Source organism: Zeus faber (genome assembly GCF_960531495.2).
Source record: "Zeus faber genome assembly, chromosome: 21".
Taxonomy (NCBI): Eukaryota; Metazoa; Chordata; class Actinopteri; order Zeiformes; family Zeidae; genus Zeus; species Zeus faber.
The window spans coordinates 18156137-18176927 of record NC_137208.1 but is presented as its reverse complement, the minus strand read 5'-3'; the positions used below and the strand labels follow the sequence as shown (position 1 = coordinate 18176927).

At 44.2% G+C, this 20791-nt stretch overlaps 1 protein-coding gene across 2 annotated transcripts; it reads left to right on the top strand.

Moving 5' to 3' along the window:
• The first annotated feature begins 1874 nt into the window (after positions 1 to 1874).
• On the top strand, positions 1875 to 16869 carry LOC307246228 (cryptochrome-1-like). Of its 2 annotated transcripts, XM_080022084.1 has the most exons (14): positions 1875 to 2749; positions 10648 to 10756; positions 10888 to 11030; positions 11697 to 11881; positions 11978 to 12066; positions 12684 to 12824; positions 12948 to 13259; positions 13806 to 13957; positions 14415 to 14617; positions 14724 to 14828; positions 14968 to 15066; positions 15243 to 15311; positions 15877 to 15984; positions 16605 to 16869. In XM_080022084.1, the coding sequence occupies exons 1-13, from the start codon at positions 2592 to 2594 to the stop codon at positions 15978 to 15980; spliced, it is 1869 nt and encodes a 622-aa protein (XP_079878210.1). In that variant the 5' UTR covers positions 1875 to 2591; the 3' UTR covers positions 15981 to 15984; positions 16605 to 16869. The 2 variants fall into 2 exon arrangements, with proteins under 2 accessions (XP_079878210.1, XP_079878211.1); XM_080022085.1 differs by lacking the exon at positions 15243 to 15311.
• The last annotated feature ends 3922 nt before the right edge of the window (positions 16870 to 20791 follow it).

Below are 20791 nucleotides of genomic sequence, written 5' to 3'. Positions count from 1 at the left end.
CGAACACTTGTACCGTGTGAAACATTGCGTTGGTTTTGATGATAAATGGCAAATATATACAAGCTCCAAGTGCTTCCACAAATAGTACCAAGAACGTGCATTCCCACAAACACACACGCACACACACACACACACACACACACACACACACACACACACACACACACACACACACACACACACACACACGCCCACACACACAGGACGCTCATGCCGTGGTTCATGTGACGATCCGGGTACTTTTGTGGCGGCCGATGACGTAGTTGGAGGAGGCAAGTCACGAGGCGCTTATCCCACATTAAAATGTTTTTGGGGTTTTTGTTTTTTTTTGTTTGTTTTTCGAATTAGAAACCAGTCAAACACGAGTTGTTCTGCGTCCAACGCAATTCCAAACCATGGCAAAACGTCTCGTCCGTTATTAAAGCTCGTACAGGCGACGTCGCGGCTGGACGCACACCGCGCAAACGTGACTCGCGTAGCCGCGCGCGCCCAGCGACCCCGGCCCAATGGCAGCGCTCGAAGCCGTGCGCGTGCTTCCGTGGGCGGGGTTGTGGCGGAAGTAGGTCAGCGATGAAAGTTTCGACCCGTTTTTCAGACTCAATTCATGAAGAGTCCCCGCGTGGAAAAAAATAAAAAATAAAAAATAAAAGAGTCGTTCGACTTTCCGAACCTTCGTTCGGTCGATACGGTCGGTGTAACGCGCGGTGAGCGGGTGGACTTTCGGTGAACAGTGATCAAGAATTATTAATTACAATGAAATGATGTATTTCGGTGGAGGAATGCAAACTGTGGATCCCCCCCCCCCCCCCCCCCAAAAAAAAAAAAAAAAACAAAAAAAACCTTTTAGCCAAATTCCATCAACAATATTTACATTGTGTAATTGTACATTGTTCCATCAACAATATTAGTTATTTAGTTATTTAGTTATTCTCCCTTGTAAGTCGCTTTGGATAAGAGCGTCTGCTAAATGACTAGATGTAAATGTAAATGAAGTGTGAAGCAATGAAATAATTGATGTCTGCCAAACTGATTCAGTTTGTTTGAATGTGAAAGTGTAAATCGCTGCGGGTCGCCTCGGACTGTCGTTTTTTTTTGTTGGCACGGGGAACGTGTGTTTTCATTGCCGGAACACGTTGGCCATCGACGATCACAGCGAAGGATGTAACCAAATAGAATGTAGACCCTAAAATATGAATGAATAAAAAATAATTGCGTTCGGATAATTGACATGCCACTTTAAATGCACATATCTGTATATACATAGGCGTATTCCTTCTATCTAGTCCATTTTATTTCAATTTATTTTTATTGTGTTTTATTCTATATATGTTTTATCTTATTCTATAAGTATTCCACTTACTGTATTACGTTTTAGGGAGTCGGTTAGTCGGTCTATTAGAAAGGAATTTTCTACTTTTTATTGTATTTTTTATTTTTTTTCCCTAGGACATATTGTGTGCTATCACCGGGTGCGTTGCGTTACATTTCACTGCATATATGTATGAAAGTATTTATATGTATGTGACGAATAAGAAAATCTTGAGTCTTGAATCTTGAATATCTAATTGCTGATGATTGCTGTTAAATATATACATATACAGATACGTAAAGCGAACCGGGAATGACACGTATGAATGCTTAACCCAGAACAATAAACACATAAGTAAAACCAGCACAATATAAAACAGGACATTTTAAAACATCGCCGTGGAGGGGGGGGGGGGGGGGGGGGGGTGAATAATAATTAAAGCGCACGGTTAAACTCGCTCGCCCCGCTCTTTAGCCGGAGGTTCACGACGGACGAGGCGTTCGCGCGTCTCGCACCGCTAGAAGTAGGTGCGGCGGAGCTGCTGCGCCTCAGTGACCGCGGTCGAAACGGAAACCGGAGCGATTCAGCCGCGACACCTCCTGTCGACATCCAGCGCGTTGGTGACGGGGCCGCGAAAAGGAGCAAAGCGGACTTGTAAATCGGCAGATAAGTAGCGAAAACCACGTTGCGTTCGGATATTTTGTCTGAATTGTCGGATTTATTTATTTACATAACCTCCCCCCCCCCCCTCCCGTGGTTCCCAGTCTAAATGAAGGGTTATCCATTTACGTGCTTACGTAAAGACTTCTCGCCGTGAGCGCCTTCGCGTTGAGCGTTGGAGTAGAGGGGGCTCGCTTTCTCACTATAGTTCTTATTGTTCTCTTTTAAATCGAGACGAGTGCGTATTTTTTATTTATTTTTTTGCCCAGCGCTGAAAAACAAGTTATACAACAAGCGCCCGCTCGGTCCTAGAGCCCGCCGGAGTCCTCCTGCCCGGCCGCCGCCGTCCCCGGGGCCAAATGGTTCAGCTGTCGCCGCTCTCTCAGTTCATATTTGACATCATGGAGAAGGTTTTATTAGAACAGGGTTAAATCCGACGCCAGACGCTTCTCTATTGCCCGGAAAGCGCCTTTATTCCCTTTTGTATATTTTTTTGACTTGGACCAAAAACAAGAAGAGGATCGAGAAGGAGCTTGGACTGACCGGCCGCCAAACGTCGAGCAACGACAACAACGAAAAGACTTATTGACGCTTATTCCGCAAGGTCTCGTCCAGTTGAGTGATGGTCGTTAATACGATCCACTGGTTCAGGAAGGGCTTGCGGCTCCACGACAACCCCTCTCTCAAGGAGTCCATCCAGGGGGCGGACACCGTCCGCTGCGTCTACATCCTCGACCCCTGGTTCGCAGGGTCTTCCAACGTGGGCATCAGCAGATGGAGGTAAGACTCAATCGATGAATCGATCGATCAGGTCAAAATAGTTTTTTGACAGCACTGGGCTCTGGACGATTCATTATGTTGCATTCATTATTGGTATCAGAACGAAACGTCCAGAGGCCACTACTGTCAAATACTATTTATTTTAAATATAATTTCTCCAGTTTCGATACCAATCAATTCATTGATCCACAATTCATTTGTGCGGTCTGGTAAAAGGCAATAAAAACAGGGAAAATGATCAGAATCAGAATCTGTTTATTGAGCTTAGTGAATTGTACCGCTAGAATGCTTAGTGTAAAAAAAAAAAAAATACAATATATCGAGAATAAAGAAAATGTGTCTATGAGAAGGGCTAAGTGGCAGTAAAGATGCACATATTCAGTTGGATATTTCAGTGCATCAATAGTATTATGTCAATGAATTCACGTTATGTTACAATATTGCACTGTTGGTTGCACCATTGCAAGTTGTAGCGTGTGCATATGTTTTTGTCTATAATAACACATGGAATACTTAGGGCAAAAGACAACATATCTATCCACTTCTTTCTACTTGATGTAACTATCTAATTTGATTGACAGACAGTCATGTACTTTATTCGTCTTGGAATGGAAATTGCAGTGTCAGCAACAGCTTATACAATAATAATGGGTAAAAAAAATTAATAATAAAGCTATGTCATAAAGAAGAAAATGGCAATATGTGGAAACTGGAAATATACAATAAAACTCTAACGGCTGACTGTACACAATAACATATGACAGTGTCCACTAAACCTAATGATAAACAACAAAATATAAGCTAAAAATAACCGATAAACAAACGCATACATACATTTCCCTGTGTTTGCCATTGACGTTTCCTTATATTGAGCATTGGACTGGGACCCAAAAAATGGCCCTGGGCTTTTTTACCCAGACCAGCCCACCACAACCAGCCCGCAGATATTCCACCACCCCCGCCCTAACGACGCACATACAAACACACCAGCCCTTGATACCACCACTTATAACCATAATGGATAGATACTCTAGGCAACTAGAGTAAGTAATCCTCTGTGAGGATACTATGATAGATTCAGGCAGTCAGTGTGTCATGAATGTCCGTCTGTATTTGAACAGGCTGTATTATCTATTTCAACACAAGAAATACGTCAGATAATGCCGTTGCATATTTGATCACTTTAACCTTCAAACTTGAAGGACTTACTCTTGAGTTGCCTAATATCAGACAGAATTGTCAACTCGTTCCACTCCGTCTCCATCTTCAGTCTGATATTGCCTCCACTTAAGCCGATTTCCGTGGGGGAGCGGGGGTTTTCCCGAACCGATCACCAGAGACCAACGTATCCGTCTGAATCTGGCGTCCTTTTAATCGACACTGATGTGTAGCCAAGCCAACATACCTGTTTTGTTAGGGTTGTAAGAGTGGACCGGAGCGAAGTAAAAACAAATCAGACGCGATTATTGTTATTGCTCCTCCAACGGCGTTAGTTCCGCCTGTGGCGCTGATTAGCTAATCTGTTAGACCCCCCCCCGGAGCGCTCCTTGAACCGATCGTTTTTTCCGCCGAGAAACCGCTGTTCCATGTCAGGATACCAGACCAAAAGAATCAGTCAACTCGGTGGAGTGTGTGGTTTCAAAGGTCTGGACCCGTGTAAACTCTTCAGGGCAGATCTATAATATAAATAATAAATATAAATAATTACAAACTTGAAGGACTTACTCTTCAGGGCTGGTCGTCTATAAACAAGAAATAATTACAAACATCAGGTACTGGCGTACTCATTTGTACTTCTAAAGTGAAGTTAAACATTAAATACGATATCAAATTAACAAACTATAAATAATTTTTGAAGTTGAATAAAAATTGAGTACTGTACTTTATTTTTTATTTTTATTTTTTGGCCTGCTGCTGAAGGTACAGAACATTACTCCTGGCCTGGGTATTGCTGGTCTATAAACAATAAAATAATATTTAAAAAAAACACCAGCGTGTATATATTTTTACTAGTGCTTGGGAATTTCTGGTCCAAAAGTGATAAATAATATCTAAAATTGATATTTCTGACACCTGAAGGTGCCATGGTTGCATTTCCAACAGACCTTGAATGCAGCGGTGGTACCTTTTTGGGGGGGTGGATAAAACCCTCGCAACATGAAAAAGCGTATGCTGTTACACACCGCCGGGCAGTGCTGCTGCTGCTGCTCCTAAATATGTTACTTATCTTCATGCAAGCTGCAGCATCACCTTGAAGTGATTTCCTTTTTTTTTTTATCCCTAGCCTTTTCAGTGCCGCATTTCTTGGTTTTACTCTGATATTCGTCACATCTCTCTGATCTCTCTCGCTTTTGTTTTTGTATAATGGGCTGCTCAGGCGGCCCACGGAGCTCTCCCCATGACCAGTCCGACTATGCTTATATTGAAATAATGGAAAAGGTCAAGGCCTCTAAACTGGTCTTCCACATCATATCTGCAGGTAAATCATAGGCCTATTATAAAATGAATGCAGTCGCTTCATTATTAGGTGATGACACCGTGTTTTGTATGAACAACTTTGTATTGGATAGCACTTTGCTGTGCCTGGAGATAAATCTCAGGGAGTGGGAAAGCAGTTCAAGATCAATATCTGACCATCTTAACTGTGACATTGAGACAAAACCGTTTCCCGCCATTCAGCGTGCTCCCTGCGCGTCCCCTCCGTGGCAAGGTCGGGGAGGGGACGCGCAGCTACGTTGGACCCTGGGTAGTATAGTATGTAGCATCAGCTTAACAGTACATTGCTTTATTTTTTTACCTTTCTTATTCATTGAGCTCGGACAGGATAGGGTGTCTTTATTGCCTGAGTAGTTAAATCATAGTAAAAAAAAACACACATTTTAAGACTATTTGAATATTGCAATTGCCAATGCTTATAAACCTAAACATTTACAAAAAAAACAAACAAATAAACCCCCAAACTAAAAAAGAAACAAGAAAATGTTTATTTTGATTATTTTGGGCAGCCTTATCAAATACTCTGTTCTCAACCATACAATCCCAATTGGTATGTTCAAGTTCAAGTTCAAGAGATTATTTGTCACATACATATACATACGGTCATACATATATGCAGTTTCATTTAAACTTAGAGCACACTGGGTAGTTTTCTTTATAAACAAGCTTGATGCCAGGGTATAATAATATATAATATTTTTTATTGATAATATATTTTATTTTGATAATATAAAATAATATACCCCCCCTTGACATTATCACAACAAACTACCATCTTTGTTCGGGCGCTGGAGTAAGAAGTAGGTCAGCGTGTTAGTGGAGTGTGGTCCCTGGTGGTCTCTTCAGTTTGGGCTACCTCTGCCGTGCAAGGACCCCGGCTACTGTCGTGCTCTGCCCCTAAAAAAGCCAAGTAAGGTCTCCTGTCTGCAGCAGTGTGGCTGTGGAAGCTCCCGAACACATCAGCTGCTCCGGCCACATCACATGGTCGATGTATCCAGGCCCTGTGTTGTTATGGAGTGTCGGAGGTTCCCATGGATGCCTTCTCTGTGCAACCTGCTACCTAACTTATTTTTGTATCGTGTGTTTGTAGCTTCAAAACATAGTTAAATACTTACTCACTTACTTACTCGCTCACTTATTTACTTACTCACTTGGTTACATAATTATCCCGGAGTGATATTGTAGTGTTATAGCAGCTCACATCAAGTAATAGGCAATAATAATATGTATAGCTGCATGCAGTAATGCACGGGGTCCAGCTTAGTCGCAGCAATTGCAACAGTGGCAATATGGGATCAATTGAGGACGGAATTGCATCTAAGGAAGCCAGGGAAAATCAGGCCAACGCCTAACGAGATATCTGCATTGAAAGTTATACAGTTGCCATAGCGCCACCTATTGACCAAATTACGGCAGATTTTTCACAGTGCCTCAGAGTCATATCCTACGCATACAGTGGGGGAAATAATTATTTGATCCATCACTGATTTTTTTAAGTTTGCCCACTGACAAAGAAATGAACGGTCTATAATTTTAGTGGTAATTTTTGGTAGGTTTATTATAACAGTGAGAGACAGAATATCAAAAAGAAAATCCAGAAAATCACATTAAATAAAATGTATAAATTATTTTGCATTTCACTGAGTGAAATAAGTATATGATCCCCTATCAAAATATGAGTTAGTACTTGGTGGAGAAACCCTTGTTGGCAAATACCGAGGTCAGACGTTTCTTGTAGTTGATTACCAGGTTTGCACACATCTCAGGAGGAATTTTGGACCACTCCTCTTTGCAGATCCTCTCCAAATCTTTAAGGTTTCAAGGCTGTCGCTTGGCAACTCCAAGCTTCAGCTCCCGCCGCAGATTTTGTATAGGATTAAGGTCCAGGCCAGGCCACTCCATGACCTTAATGTGCTTCTTCTTGAGCCGTTCCTTTGTTGCCTTGACTGTATGTTTTGGGTCATCGTCGTGCTGGAAGACCCGTCCACCACCCATTTTTAGTGTCCTGGCTGAGAGAAGGAGGTTGTCACCCAGGATTTCAGGGTACATGGCCCCATCCATCTTTCCCTCGATGCGGTGAAGTCGACCTGTCCGCTTAGCAGAGAAACACCCCCAAGCATAATGCTTCCACCTCCATGCATGACGGAGGGCATGGTGTTCTTGGGGTCATAGTCAGAATTCCTCTTCCTCCAAACATGGTGAGTCCCATTGATACCGAAGAGCCCAATTTTGGTCTCATCTGACCACATCACCTTCTCCCAAGCATTCTCTGAATCATTCAGGTGTTCATTGGGAAACTTCAGACGGGCCTGTACATGTCCCTTGTTGAGCAGGGGGACCTTACGGGAGCTGCAGGATTTTAATCCACTACGGCGTAGTGTGTTACCAATGTTTTTTTTGGTGACTGTGGTCCCAGCTTCCTTGAGATCATTAACAACCTCCCGCTGTGTAGTTCTAGGCTGATCCCTCACCTTTCTCATGATCATTGATACCCCACGAGGTGAGATCTTGCATGGAGCCCCAGACCGAGTGAGATTGACGGTCATTTTTGTGTTTCTTCCATTTTCGAATAATCACGCCAACGGTTGTCTCCTTCTCACCCAGCTTCTTGCCAATGGTCTTGTAGCCCATTCCAGTCTTGTGCAGGTCTACAAGCTTGTCCCTGATGTCCTTAGACAGCTCTTTGGTCTTGCCCATGATGGAGAGGTTGGAGTCTGATTGATTGATTCTGTGGACAGGTGTCTTTTATACAGGTAACAAGTTGAGACAGGTTAGGAGTACTTTCTTAAAGCGAGAGGACTAATCTGTGGGAACCAGAATTCTTTGTTTAGTAGGGGATCAAATACCTATTTCACTCAATGAAATGCAAAATAATTTATTTATATATATATATATATATATATATATATATATATATATATATATATATATATATATTTTTTTTTTTTTTTTTAATGTTATTTTCTGGATTTTCTTTTTGATATGCTGCCCCTCACTGTTATAATAAACCTACCAAAAATTACCACTAAAATTATAGACCGTTCATTTCTTTGTCAGTGGGCAAACTTAAAAAATCAGTGAGGGATCTTCAAACTTATGTGGCATAGCAAAAGTCCATTGGATAAATTGAATTCTGCGCAAAAACAAAAGGGTTTCCGCTGGATCCCTTTATAATAAGCATAAACATAGAAAAAAGAAAATGGCAATATGCAATGAAACAAAAAGACAACAATACACAATAAAACAAATACAATAAACCCAGGAATAATAAATACACCAGAAAAAAACCCTACAAATTCACAATATGTGTAACAAAATGAACTACAAGATAGGAAGATTTGACAACATGCACTGAACATGAAAAATTACAATCACAACAAAATAAATAACAATTAACCAGAAAGATGTAACTAAACAATGAACAATAAAGATTTGGGCATATAAACTACACCTAAAAATTCACACTAAAAATAAATCTGAGCAATAAACCAGAAAAATAGATCAGAATAGATAAAAAGGAATACTTCAGATAAGAAGGAAATACAAGCGTCAGGTGGGGATTGATGGTCGGCATAGGGCACACACTTTTCATTTTGTGCAGGAGTACTGTGGAGAGTCGCTGCTTATTTTTTTTTCCGGAGCAGCCAGTCCAATGGGAGGGGGCTAGTGAATGCGCTGCCAATGGATGACGGAGGAGTGCAGCCCAGTGACCTACTTAGAGAGAGAGAGAGAGAGCGAGAGAGAGACTTCATGTGGGGGGGGAGCATTTGACTGATTTAAACTGCACTGCATACTTAGTGAAAGTTCAAAACACAATAACTTCCTTAGACTCACCAGCCTTTCTCCAGCCATCGATGCCCTCTCCACCAGTTTGTTTCACCAGCCTCGCTCACCTTGCCGTGACACCGTCTGAAAAGTGGGGCTTGAGTGGCTCCTGTTTCCTTTATCCGACTACGCTGGCCTACATTCCCGCGACCTCGATGTTATTCCCAAACTACTCCCCGCAATATCAATAAAACAAAGTCATCAAAGTAATCATTTTGGGATGATAAATATAGAAGGAAATAAATAAACGAGCGTTCTCGTCATGCAAGTTTCAGTGAGTTGCGCTTGCCGCATTGGAAGTTTTGGCATCGACGAATCGACTCCTGGCTATTCGTGTCGCGGCCCTCAACAAAGCGATTCGCTGAGATTCCCTTGGACGGACCAAGGACGCCAAGGTTTTTGGGAAACAGACAGAAGGGCGGAGGTGGGGCTCTCAGGGTTAGGCGATAGCAGCCGTGGCTCAGATGCCTCGGAACGCAGTCCAAAATGGAGGTAGCGCGTCCAAAAATAACGGCTGTGAAAGCAGAAATTAGCTCTTGTGTTGCAAGATCAAAATTGCAAGGCTTTCGCAACCCATCAATTCCAGTTTGCATGGCAGCTCTGTTCACCAGAACAAGCTTCGAGTTTCACACTGAAAGTCAGAATTATTAGTAGGCAATAATAATAATGATGATGATGATGATGATAAAAGTCAGCACAGTTATGTGTTTCTGAGGTGTTTTAGTAGTGTGCCGTAGGATTCATTCATCTTTATAAAAAGGTTGGCAAACACTGGTCTAAAAGATTTTGAGCAGTTAAATGTATTTCTAATTATATTAGAAATTGCGGAATATGGCTTCTAAGGTGTTTTTTAAAAGGAGCACCAGAGGAAAAGAACCAAAAGGCAACAAGGTTCCTTTATGGTCCTCCGTGCTTTCACTCTGCAGTCCTCTGCTGCCCCCTGCTTGTACACGTCAGATGAAGGGTTTATTTTTGTTTCTTTCATAATCCTGCCTGGATGCGCTCCATGCTGCCGGCTTACATAAGACATTTTTGCATAAATTTGTCCCAGGCGTGGCGTGGTGTGTTATACAGTATAAATAAATATGACGGGAAAAGTTATAAAACAGAAATAAAAATAAAATATATAAATAAGAATATATAAAGTATCTTTAAGTGTGTTTACTGAAAGTATTCTTTGTATATTTAGTATAGCTTGTAATAAAGGACAAGTGCAGCTCCTTTTAGTTTTAACTCAGCTGAATGGCTATTTTTAATACTGAGTTTTTGTCAACAATTGCCCTGGTCTCTTGTGTTGCAAGATCAAAATTGCAATGCTGCACTTATGAATGTAATTCGTCAGCTCTGGACTCCAGCAGAACTGGTTCCTCTCTGAAAGGGAGCGCTATTCATAGCGATGAAAGGTCAGACTCTTTTTGGGGATTCGCTTCTTGACGGGTCACTCGGTAAAGAGTCGTTTGGTTTTTCAAAATCTTTGTTCATCCTATGTGTATGCTTATTAATGCTCTTTTAAGTATTCGCCCTCGGAAATATTGAATATCTATACGAAAGTGTTTGTTATTTTTTTTTTCTCGCAGGTTCCTCCTGCAGAGTCTTGAGGATTTGGATGCCAGCCTTCGCAAGCTCAACTCCCGTCTTTTCGTGATCCGAGGCCAGCCCACCGATGTCTTTCCCCGACTCTTCAAGGTCGAGCTCTTTGGCCTTTAACCCCCTTTTCCAGAAGAAAACAATGATGAATGTCTCTTTATTATTATTATTATTATTATTATTATTATTATTATTATCTTTTTTAACTTCTCTCGGTGTGTGTTCTCCAGGAGTGGAAAATCAGCCGCCTGTCGTACGAGTACGACGCAGAGCCCTTCGGGAAGGAGCGCGACGCCGCCATCAAGAAGCTGGCGTGCGAGGCCGGCGTGGAGGTGACGGTGCGCATCTCCCACACGCTCTACGACCTGGACAAGTGAGTCCCACGCCGCTCCATGACCCCCCCCCCCCCCCCCCCCCACACACACGAGAGTTTGTCCACACACCAGGGCCAGGTTTGGTCTTTTTAAAAAGGAAACGCGATACTAGATAGATATCCTCAGTGGTGTCACAGCAGCTTAGATCCAAACAAAAGGCAATAGTAATAATAAAGTAACAACAATAGAAATGGGGGGGAAAAATAGGTGCAATGAATCTAAAAATGTACACAAAAAAAGGCAATATGCAACACAGTACAACTAGAACAAATAGAAACAATTGCGATATACAAATTAACCTAAATAAATAGAACGTTTTGGCAATATACAATAAACCTATAAATTCATTTAAGAATTGAAAATGTTGGCAATATACAACGAACCTAAAAATTATGTTAAATAAATAAATAGTGATTAAGTAAATGATGATCCTCTGCTGGTACCAGTACTGATACCTCACCTTGGACTCCAGTCCCTAAACGATACTTCCTACGACGCCACAGAAATACCATGAAGTCATATAAAGGTCATATGTTATTTTTTCATCCATTTAAATTTGAAGGATTTCTTTCGACCAGATGGCATCAGCGCCACTGGATTTGATCCCGCGCGCCCCTTCCTCCTCCTCAGTTTTCCTAACTCTCTCTCTCTCTCTCTCGTTCCAGGATCATAGAGCTGAACGGTGGCCAGTCGCCGCTCACCTACAAGCGTTTCCAGACGCTGATCAGCCGCATGGACCCCGTGGAGGTGCCCGCCGAGGCCATCACGGCCGAGGTGATGGGGAAGTGCACCACGCCGCTCTCCGACGACCACGACGACAAGTACGGCGTCCCGACCCTGGAGGAGCTGGGTGAGTGCAGCGGCCGCACCGCGCCCTTTCCTCTGCGCCGGACGGTCGCGCATCGCAGCGCCTGACGTTCTTTGCCCGCCGGTGTGTCCGCCGCAGGTTTCGACACCGAGGGTCTGTCGTCCGCCGTGTGGCCGGGGGGAGAGACGGAAGCCCTCACCCGACTGGAGAGGCACCTGGAGCGGAAGGTCGGTCAAAAATGCCTTTTTTATTTCATTAATTTTTTAAATTTAAATATACAACATATGCCAGTTTGTATATAAGGTCGCCCGCTGGGTGGATTACACTCAGAATTCCATTTGAAACATTGTTTTCAAGACGCTTTCTTTTCTCCAAAGTTGAGGCAAATAATCTGGCGCATTTGCACTTGAACTTGTGATACAAGACACTGCTCTGAAGTCGTGTTTTTTTTTTGGGGTTGGGCTCCCGGAGCTTGGAGAGAACAAATAGGCCTTTGTAACGCAGTTTCTTTTTTTTTTTTAATTATTATTATTTTTTTATTTACAAAATGTTCCAAACGGTTTTGTAAACAACAGCAAGTGTCAGATTATCACCAAAATGCTTAGTTTTTATTCTCAACCATGCAGCGGCATATCAGCAAAATGATTTACCAGAGACCAGACCCTAACCCTAACAAGTGAAAGCAACTCAAATAAAGTTACATACAAATTCATTATGACGTACAAATTCTCAGAGCTAAAAATAAAAATGAGACCAAAAAAAACCCAAAACGTCTTTCCTCCAAATTTTGCTTTCATACGCAAGAGAGTAAAAAGAGCTGACGGCTGGGTTCTCCTCCCCTCAGGCGTGGGTCGCTAACTTCGAGCGGCCGCGGATGAACGCCAACTCCCTGCTGGCCAGCCCCACGGGCCTCAGCCCCTACCTGCGCTTCGGCTGCCTCTCCTGCCGCCTCTTCTACTTCAAGCTCACCGACCTCTACCGCAAGGTGACCGCCGTTTTACACCCAAAAGTCTTTGTCTTGTGGTTTTTTGTTTTTTTTTGTCTTTCTTTCTTTCTTTTCCGGGTGAATGTACCCGCTCACGTCCGCCCTGTCGCTCCGTCCTCAAAGGTGAAGAAGAACAGCTCCCCCCCGCTGTCGCTCTACGGCCAGCTGCTGTGGCGCGAGTTCTTCTACACGGCGGCCACCAACAACCCGTGCTTCGACAAGATGGAGAGCAACCCCATCTGCATGCAGATCCCCTGGGACCGCAACCCAGAGGCGCTGGCCAAGTGGGCCGAGGGCCGCACCGGCTTCCCCTGGATAGACGCCGTCATGACCCAGCTCCGGCAGGAGGGCTGGATCCACCACCTGGCCCGCCACGCCGTGGCCTGCTTCCTGACCCGGGGGGACCTGTGGATCAGCTGGGAGGAGGGCATGAAGGTACTTTTTAGAGGAGATTCCGAAGGCCGAAGCCAAGGGAGCGCCAAGGGAGCGCCAAGGGAGCGCTTGGCGAGTAGAAAACACTGCCTGTGCATTCCTGAGCGCTCTCTGTCTTTCCGAGGCTGAGTCTTTATTTTCTGCCATTTTTTTTTTTCAATTGTAGTTATTGATGTCGGCCATGCTCCAGGACTTAATACATTCATATAACACCCTCCAAAGCCAAATATTCTAAAATTCAAAGTGACGCTATGGCACTATGTAACTTTTGGGATTTTCCGGCCCCTACAGTTTTCTGAGTGACATTGAATTTTACGCCACTTGTGGGTAAAAGTGGGTAAAGGGTAATTACTGGAGCCAAGCATCGAGGAAGTGACGTAGTGCCGTAAAGCATAACTCAATTTTCCCGCAGTTTTGCACTGGGGGGGTGGACATAATACATGTCCACCGTTTGCTGAAGAGCTATTTCTTAGCATTGGAGCGTTTTCAATCAGTCGATCATGTAATAACTGTGGCGGTGACCGTTTCCCTGTGTGCGTGTGCGCGCAGGTGTTTGAGGAGTTGCTGCTGGATGCGGACTGGAGCGTCAACGCCGGCAGCTGGATGTGGCTCTCCTGCAGCTCCTTCTTCCAGCAGTTCTTCCACTGCTACTGCCCCGTGGGCTTCGGACGCCGCACTGACCCCAACGGAGACTACATCCGGTACGCGCCGCGGCCAGCAAGGGAACGGGAATGAACACAGCATAACAAAGCATCTCGGCCGAATCTTAATATAGTTTGCCTTATCGGCGCACTAACCGGTATGGCCATCGGGAGGAGCACCTTCTCTTCTGTTTGCTCAGTAGACAGATCTCAGGGCACCATAGACTTGGATAAGACCCACTTCTCTTGCTTTTCTTTTTCAATACAAATGCACCAGCGAAGCGTAACAGTGAAAACATTTTGTCGGTGGCAGTCAAAACCAATTTTATATCACAGTCAAAGCCGTTTCCACCTTCTCTCGAATAAGTACCATTAGTAGAGTTAGCGTTTTTTTTTTGTTTTTTTTTTTGTAAAGGGGGATAGAGGTCCTTATGACTTAGAGCTAGATAAAGGTGTCTCTCTGCTGGACGCTAGCCACTTAGTTCACTCTCTAAAAAAAGCCCTTCTCTTCCCACAGGCGCTACCTGCCCATTCTGAGGGGATTTCCGGCCAAGTATATCTATGACCCCTGGAACGCTCCGGAGAGCGTGCAGAAGGCGGCCAAGTGCGTCATCGGCGTCCACTACCCCAAGCCCATGGTGAACCACGCCGAGGCCAGCCGGCTCAACATCGAGCGCATGAAGCAGATCTACCAGCAGCTCTCCTGCTACAGGGGCCTGGGTAAGAACGCCGATCGCAAAAAAAAACCCGCGCTTTGCGCCCGGGAGCGGCGTGAGGGTCTCATGATGCTGATCGTCGTCCGGATTCTGTGTGTGTGTGTCTGCAGGTCTCCTAGCCACCGTGCCCTCCAACGCCGCCGCGAACGGCGAGGCATCCTCAGGCGCCATGGGGTTCTCAGTCGAGGGTGCGCGCGACGCCGCAACTCCATCCGGTAGGGGACCCCTAACCTAGTCTCTCGTAGTCAGTTTATCTACTCATCGAGCGTCTTCAGACAGATTAATATTATTATTATGATGATATGATCCTTGGTTGTTTTTGGAGTGCTGGAACGTTGTGCTGCTGCCTTCCAGCGTACCAGATGCCAGTCCACTCCCAGGGCGACTTTCAGAGCGGCGTCATGGTGTACGCCCAAGACGACCCTCAAGCCAGCATCGGCACTCACCAGCAAGGTGAGCCCGACGTCACCGCATCCCGTCCCTGCCCCTTGGCCCAGCTGCTTTTGACCTAACGTGTGTGTGTGTGTGTGTGTGTGTGTGTGTGTGTGTGTGTGTGTGTGTCCTCATAATGTGTCCTGCCCCCCCCCCCCCCCCCTGCTTGGTTCTAACCCCTTCCCTGTGCTCTCTAGTTGCAGCGTACGCAGGTTCCCGTAGCAGCGCCATGTCTTACAACCAAGGTACCCAGCAGGTCCTGCAAGGTGTGTACTGGCCGTGTTCTGCTTAAAAAAAAAATATATATGTGTGTGTGTGTGTTATTTCTTTCCCGACTTGCTTGTTGATGGATGGTTCTCAACCACTGGTCCCCGCCCTAAATGTAACAACGCATCACCACAGCAGCATGTCACTTAGCGCTCCCGCTTAAACTACCTGCTTGTTGATTCTAATACCGGACGGAAAACGTCCATCCCAATTTCCGCTCTTTGGTGTGTGTGTGTGTGTGTGTGTGTGTGTGTGTGTGTGATCAAGTATTAACTATGAAACAATTTGTTGCTGATAAGGGCATTTGCCATGACCATTATTGGTTGTTAAGTTATAGGTAAGAGTGTAGACACAATGAACATTATTTAAGTTACACAGGGATTGGGGAAGAAGCTAATGGTGGAGGAACAAGACCACAACGACCAGTCTCAGAGAACTTTAACGTGTGGCTGTAACCGTTATAATAATCACACAGGTTCAGGTTCCAACTGTATTTGTAGTTGTTGTTGTTGTTGCTTCGTCTTTAACCATGTTGCGTCTAACTCTTCGTCCTTCTGCTCCCAGGGCTCGGACACCACATCATCAGCGCTCAGACCAGCGGCAAACGCCACAGCGAGGAGTGTGGGAGCGCCACCAGTTCCAAAATCCAGCGGCAGTGCAGCCACTAGACAGGTTTGTGTGGATCCCCGACAGCCGTGAGCCGTTGATCGGTCGATAATAAAAATCGGTTGTCGTGTATTTCGGAATAATGACCGTCGTCTGTTAGTAATGACCGGCGACCACTTTTTCGGCCTGGTTTCACGTTGCTCATTTCACTTCGCCCTCTTGTGGCACTACGTAGAAACTACAATGAAGACTGGAGAAGAATGTGGATATGTCCAATTTCACATTAATAGTAAATAGTTTAGTCATATGTAGGCTGAAGTTTTTTGTTTTTTTTGTAGTGCAAATAATTTAACATGTTGTCATGGACTATTTTTACTTTCTTAGTGAAGCTCTTCAACTAGGGAAACTAGCTATATAAAATAAGTTTAAAACAATATTCCATATCAATATATTATTTTATTTAGTTTAGTAGCCCCGTAATAAGTGGGATAGTGGGCCAGTCGTTATTGCAAAGTAACCCCCTTCAGAGTGATCACCTAGTCGGGGGTTATTTCGCGAGAACGACCAGCTGCCCAGTGTCCCTTACCTTTCTATAGAGGTTGTTACAACTTGGAACCAATGGAACTTTTGGTACGAACTCCTGGTACAAACGTAGTACAAACGGCCATTTCCTCTCTTTCCCACAGGGGGGGGGCGCCATCCGCCGCGCTGTCAATGCGCAGTACACAGTACGGACACTCGGGCCAGCCCCGTCGCAGCAGCCCCGTGGCGCTGAAAATGGGGGCTTGGAACACGACTAAAATGGGACCACACGACAATCCTGCACGAGTTTTTTTTTTTTTATTATTTTTTTTATTTTATTTTATTTTTATTTTATTTTTATTTTTTATCTCGTTTTACGACATGGACATGACGATCCCCAGCTGAAGACAACCCCGAAAACAATCACAACCATCACATTGGGGGGGGGGGGGGGGGGAAGGCTCGGAAACACTCAGCTGGGTGAAAAAACAATATTTGTGTGTGTATATAATGAAATTTGCTAATTAAGACTCACATACGTGTACATATTTGATATTGTATGTGTTTTTTTTTCTCTGTGTAGCCATAGACCCATTGATATATTTTTGATATAAAAAATAAATGGATGTCATTTTTTCTTTTTTGGATGGGGGGGGGGGGGGGTCAATAATAAAGCAAGAGTATTTCTAAAAACAGTCCGGTCCTTGGACGACAAGGGCAACGTTATCGTATCACCGCCTGTTAATACTGTAAAACCAGCTCTCCTGCATTGAACTGTGTTATGTCCCCAAAACCATTTCCCGTCCTCTCTCCACGTTTTATCCCAGTACGTCATGGTTCAGTAGAGCGCCTTCTTACTCTCAAGCACGGATCAGAAGCAAAAAAATATCACCATCGCTGTGTAGTTATTAGTATTATTTCTTCGCCTCTTGTTCTTTCTCAGTGTTCATGTTTCATTAAAAACTGGGTTCATGTACGATACGTCTCACACCTGTTATTTGCGACGGACGTGGACGACATAATCGGCAATCGAGAGTTTTATTATTATTTTTCATTTTATTTATTTATGTATTATTATTTATTTATTTATTTGGCCGTAGAACTCTGGGCCAGCTGCAGAGCACCGAGACTCGAGCAAAACATATGCCCCTTTAACAGAACCAAACGCTTAAGCCTTCACACTAGAGCTGCAAAGATAAGTCGATTAATCATTTAGTTGCTAACTATAAAATGAATCCCCAACTATTGTGACAATTGTTGTGAATCATTTTTTTAAGAAGAACATTTCCAAATTCTCTGATTCTGGCTTCTTAAATGTGAACATTTTCTGGTTTCTTTAGTCCCGTATGACTGAATACAGGATAAACTGAACACCTCTGGGTTGTGGAGGACACAAGACATTTTAGGGTGTTGCTTTGGGAAACGGCAATCAGCCTTTTCAAGTTCAAGAGCTTATTTGACATTTTATGGACAAAACAACTAACCGATTAATCGAGAAGATAAGCTACAGTGTGATCGATCATGAAAACAATCGTTATTTGCAGCTCTACTTGACACATTTTAAGAGGAGGTCCCGTTGACGAGCAGATTATTCCTGTTCGGGGGAAAGAGCCTCTGCAGACCTGAGCGGTGCGAAACAGCGCCCTCTGCTGCCCGAGGTGTAAACTGGCACTCTTGTCGTGGCATGTTTATTTACGTGAAATACGCATTTTTATTTTTATTTTTAATTATGAAATGATCTCGTCAGAATCAACATGAAATGCATTAAATAAATGTTTGCATAAAGTTACAATCAACTTTAACAATGACTTGTAACTTTAGCGTTTCACGCTGCTGTCATTCCCACCGGTGACCCATAGGGGCCGCCGTTGCGGACCACATGGTGACCAGGAGAGCCGTGTCAACCAAATACCAGCACATGTGTCAACCGTCTTCCAAGTCAAGTTAACAGCACCGGCCTGTGTTGGAAGTGCACCTTTTTTTAATATTTGTTATAGGATGAAGTTGCAAATGTCTAAAAAGAAACTGGAGACAAACAGCAGAAACATCAGGTTAGAACGCAACACCTCTGAAATACACACGAAACTGATGTTAAAGTGGTAATCCGTAACATTATTTGGTAGAAAAAAAAAAAGAAATCCCCTATATTATGCTTTATTTAGCTCACACTTAATAGAAAGCAGCCGCTCAATGTATTTGCGTTACGCACGCGCTCCTCTTTATGCTGTTTCTGCTGTTGGTGGTGGGGTCCGCCACCAACTACGATGCAGTTTGTAGTTCAAATGTAGTTATTCTCTAACTGGTTTAGATGTGATCATACATCCCCGGGGTGTATACAGTGGTATAGCCCATAAAAATGTATTTTTTGAACTAGACTTTGGCTTTTAAGGTTCCTTTATTTCAGTAAGTCATGTCACAGAAACTTGATTATGAGGGAACCAAAAAAACAACCAAATTCATTTGAACTAGAGCAGTGGTTCTAAATGGGGGGTAAGGGGACCTTTCAGGGGTCCTTCGAGAGGTTCCAGGGGGTCCCCAGCAAAATGGTAAAATCCTTAATCTTAAGTGTAAATTATTTAATATACAGGATATTAGGGAATTACCATTAAAGAAATGTACAATTATGACTGTTTTGACCGTAGTTAAATTGTTTATCTCCCTTACTATAATTCAGACAGATATGATAGTTTGGACTGAACCACATCTTGGGGGTTGGAGGGTTCCATTGTTTAATGTGTGTGAAAATGCCTGTCCTTGATATGAAAATGGTTGAGAATATTGCACTGTAGCGAACCAAATATCGACCGAATCTCTTCTTTTCATTATTTCTACTCTTAGTCATTCTAATGACGACATCATTTGGAACTTATGACACCCCGTGGCCTCAGACGCCCCCTCTCATTTGATTTATTGTATGTGCTGCCTGGCCGTTGGTCGCCATGTTGAATAAAAATGCTGGACGAGACGAGTGATTTATTCCATCGCGTTGTGTTCAATTCCATGAGGCAAGAAGTGTCTATTTCCAGCCCGGGCCATTTGCCGCTGTTCTTCGCCCCTATTGATAGACACAGTTGTCCCAGGCCACGGGCAACCAATGAGTGGATTAATGCAACGAGGGCCACCTGCTCTCCTTAACTTCCGTGTAGACAGGGCTGGAGTGGAGTGGGCTTCCTGTGCAGCGTTGGCAGTGCGGGAATGATCTACAAGCTGCAAGCTGCAGACATACCGGACAGCTTGTATGAACGCATTTTTGGTTAAAACTTTACTTGAACCCCTTAATCTCCAGAAACCCCAAATCCCAGGGTATCGCGTCATCCGCCGCACGTTTATATACTGGGAATTTGCGTCAGAGGATTGATCCTATGTCGGAGAGTTTAATTAGGGTCTCAGGGGTTGGATACAGACACCTGTCCCTCCCCATCAGTTATCCCGGCTCCGGAAAAAATGGCGTTCGTCGTTCGCACGGCGGCTTTAAAGTCGAACGCGCGTAACCCGCATCTTCGTGTCGGCGCCGCCATCGAACCGAGGAGCGAACCACGCGGAAACAATTTGCTTTTAATCCCGTCCGCACTTAGGGCTGACGTCTCCATCTCCGATGGCAAGAATGTTTTAATTACGTTCCCCAAAGCCACAAGCAAAAGCGATGTATGGCAAAGATCATCTTACATGACCTGGTTTCTCAATGATGAACCGGTTTTGGACCCGCTTTCCTTTGGCAAATGTTTTGTTTTGAGAAGAATAGCCATTTAGAATCAAACATGATATCAGATATAAACGTAAATCGTCTCAATCGAGATTCGTGCGCTTACGTTCCAGCGACGCTCTTTTCCGGCCTTTTCAAGTTGCGACGACGGGCGCGTGACGTCCCGAAATAGCGTTGTACAGACGCGATTCATCATTTTTGAAGGATGGAAGAAGCTTTAATGTTGGCTGCTTCCACACAGTAGGTTGTTTTCTCTGTCAGCGGTGCGTCAGTGCGAGAGTGCGGATGTTGTTTGTTCTGGATAATTGCCCGGGATACAATGGACGCCTGTTGCCGTTTGCAGGCCCCACAGAGGCACAAGTGTGCGTGCATCTGTTGTGTATCTGAAATAGTCACTCATCTTGTCCTTACAAAGGAATGATGAGGAGGAGGGGAGTGGGAGCTCTGGGGTCAGCGTAGAGAGCAGGGGTGTTGGGATTGAAGAGGAGGGGCGGGTGGATTACAAGGGTCGGTTAAGGAGAAAATAGACTCCATTCCATCTGTCTGAAAATCTCCCCCGGTGACCCACCGGCTGGGGACTTTTAACTGGCGTCGGTCACATGGTTGAGGAGCAAAGACTTAAAAATCCGCCCAAGCCCCCAAGCCAGA

What these genes read in the sequence shown, in the direction of transcription:
- LOC307246228 (XM_080022084.1), top strand. Translation starts at nt 2,592, where the DNA reads ATGGTCGTTAATACGATCCACTGGTTCAGGAAGGGCTTGCGGCTCCAC. An exon ending in GTGGGCATCAGCAGATGGAG is followed by an intron (nt 2,750 to 10,647) that starts GTAAGACTCAAT and finishes TTTTTCTCGCAG; the next exon opens with GTTCCTCCTGCAGAGTCTTG. An exon ending in TACCCAGCAGGTCCTGCAAG is followed by an intron (nt 15,312 to 15,876) that starts GTGTGTACTGGC and finishes TTCTGCTCCCAG; the next exon opens with GGCTCGGACACCACATCATC.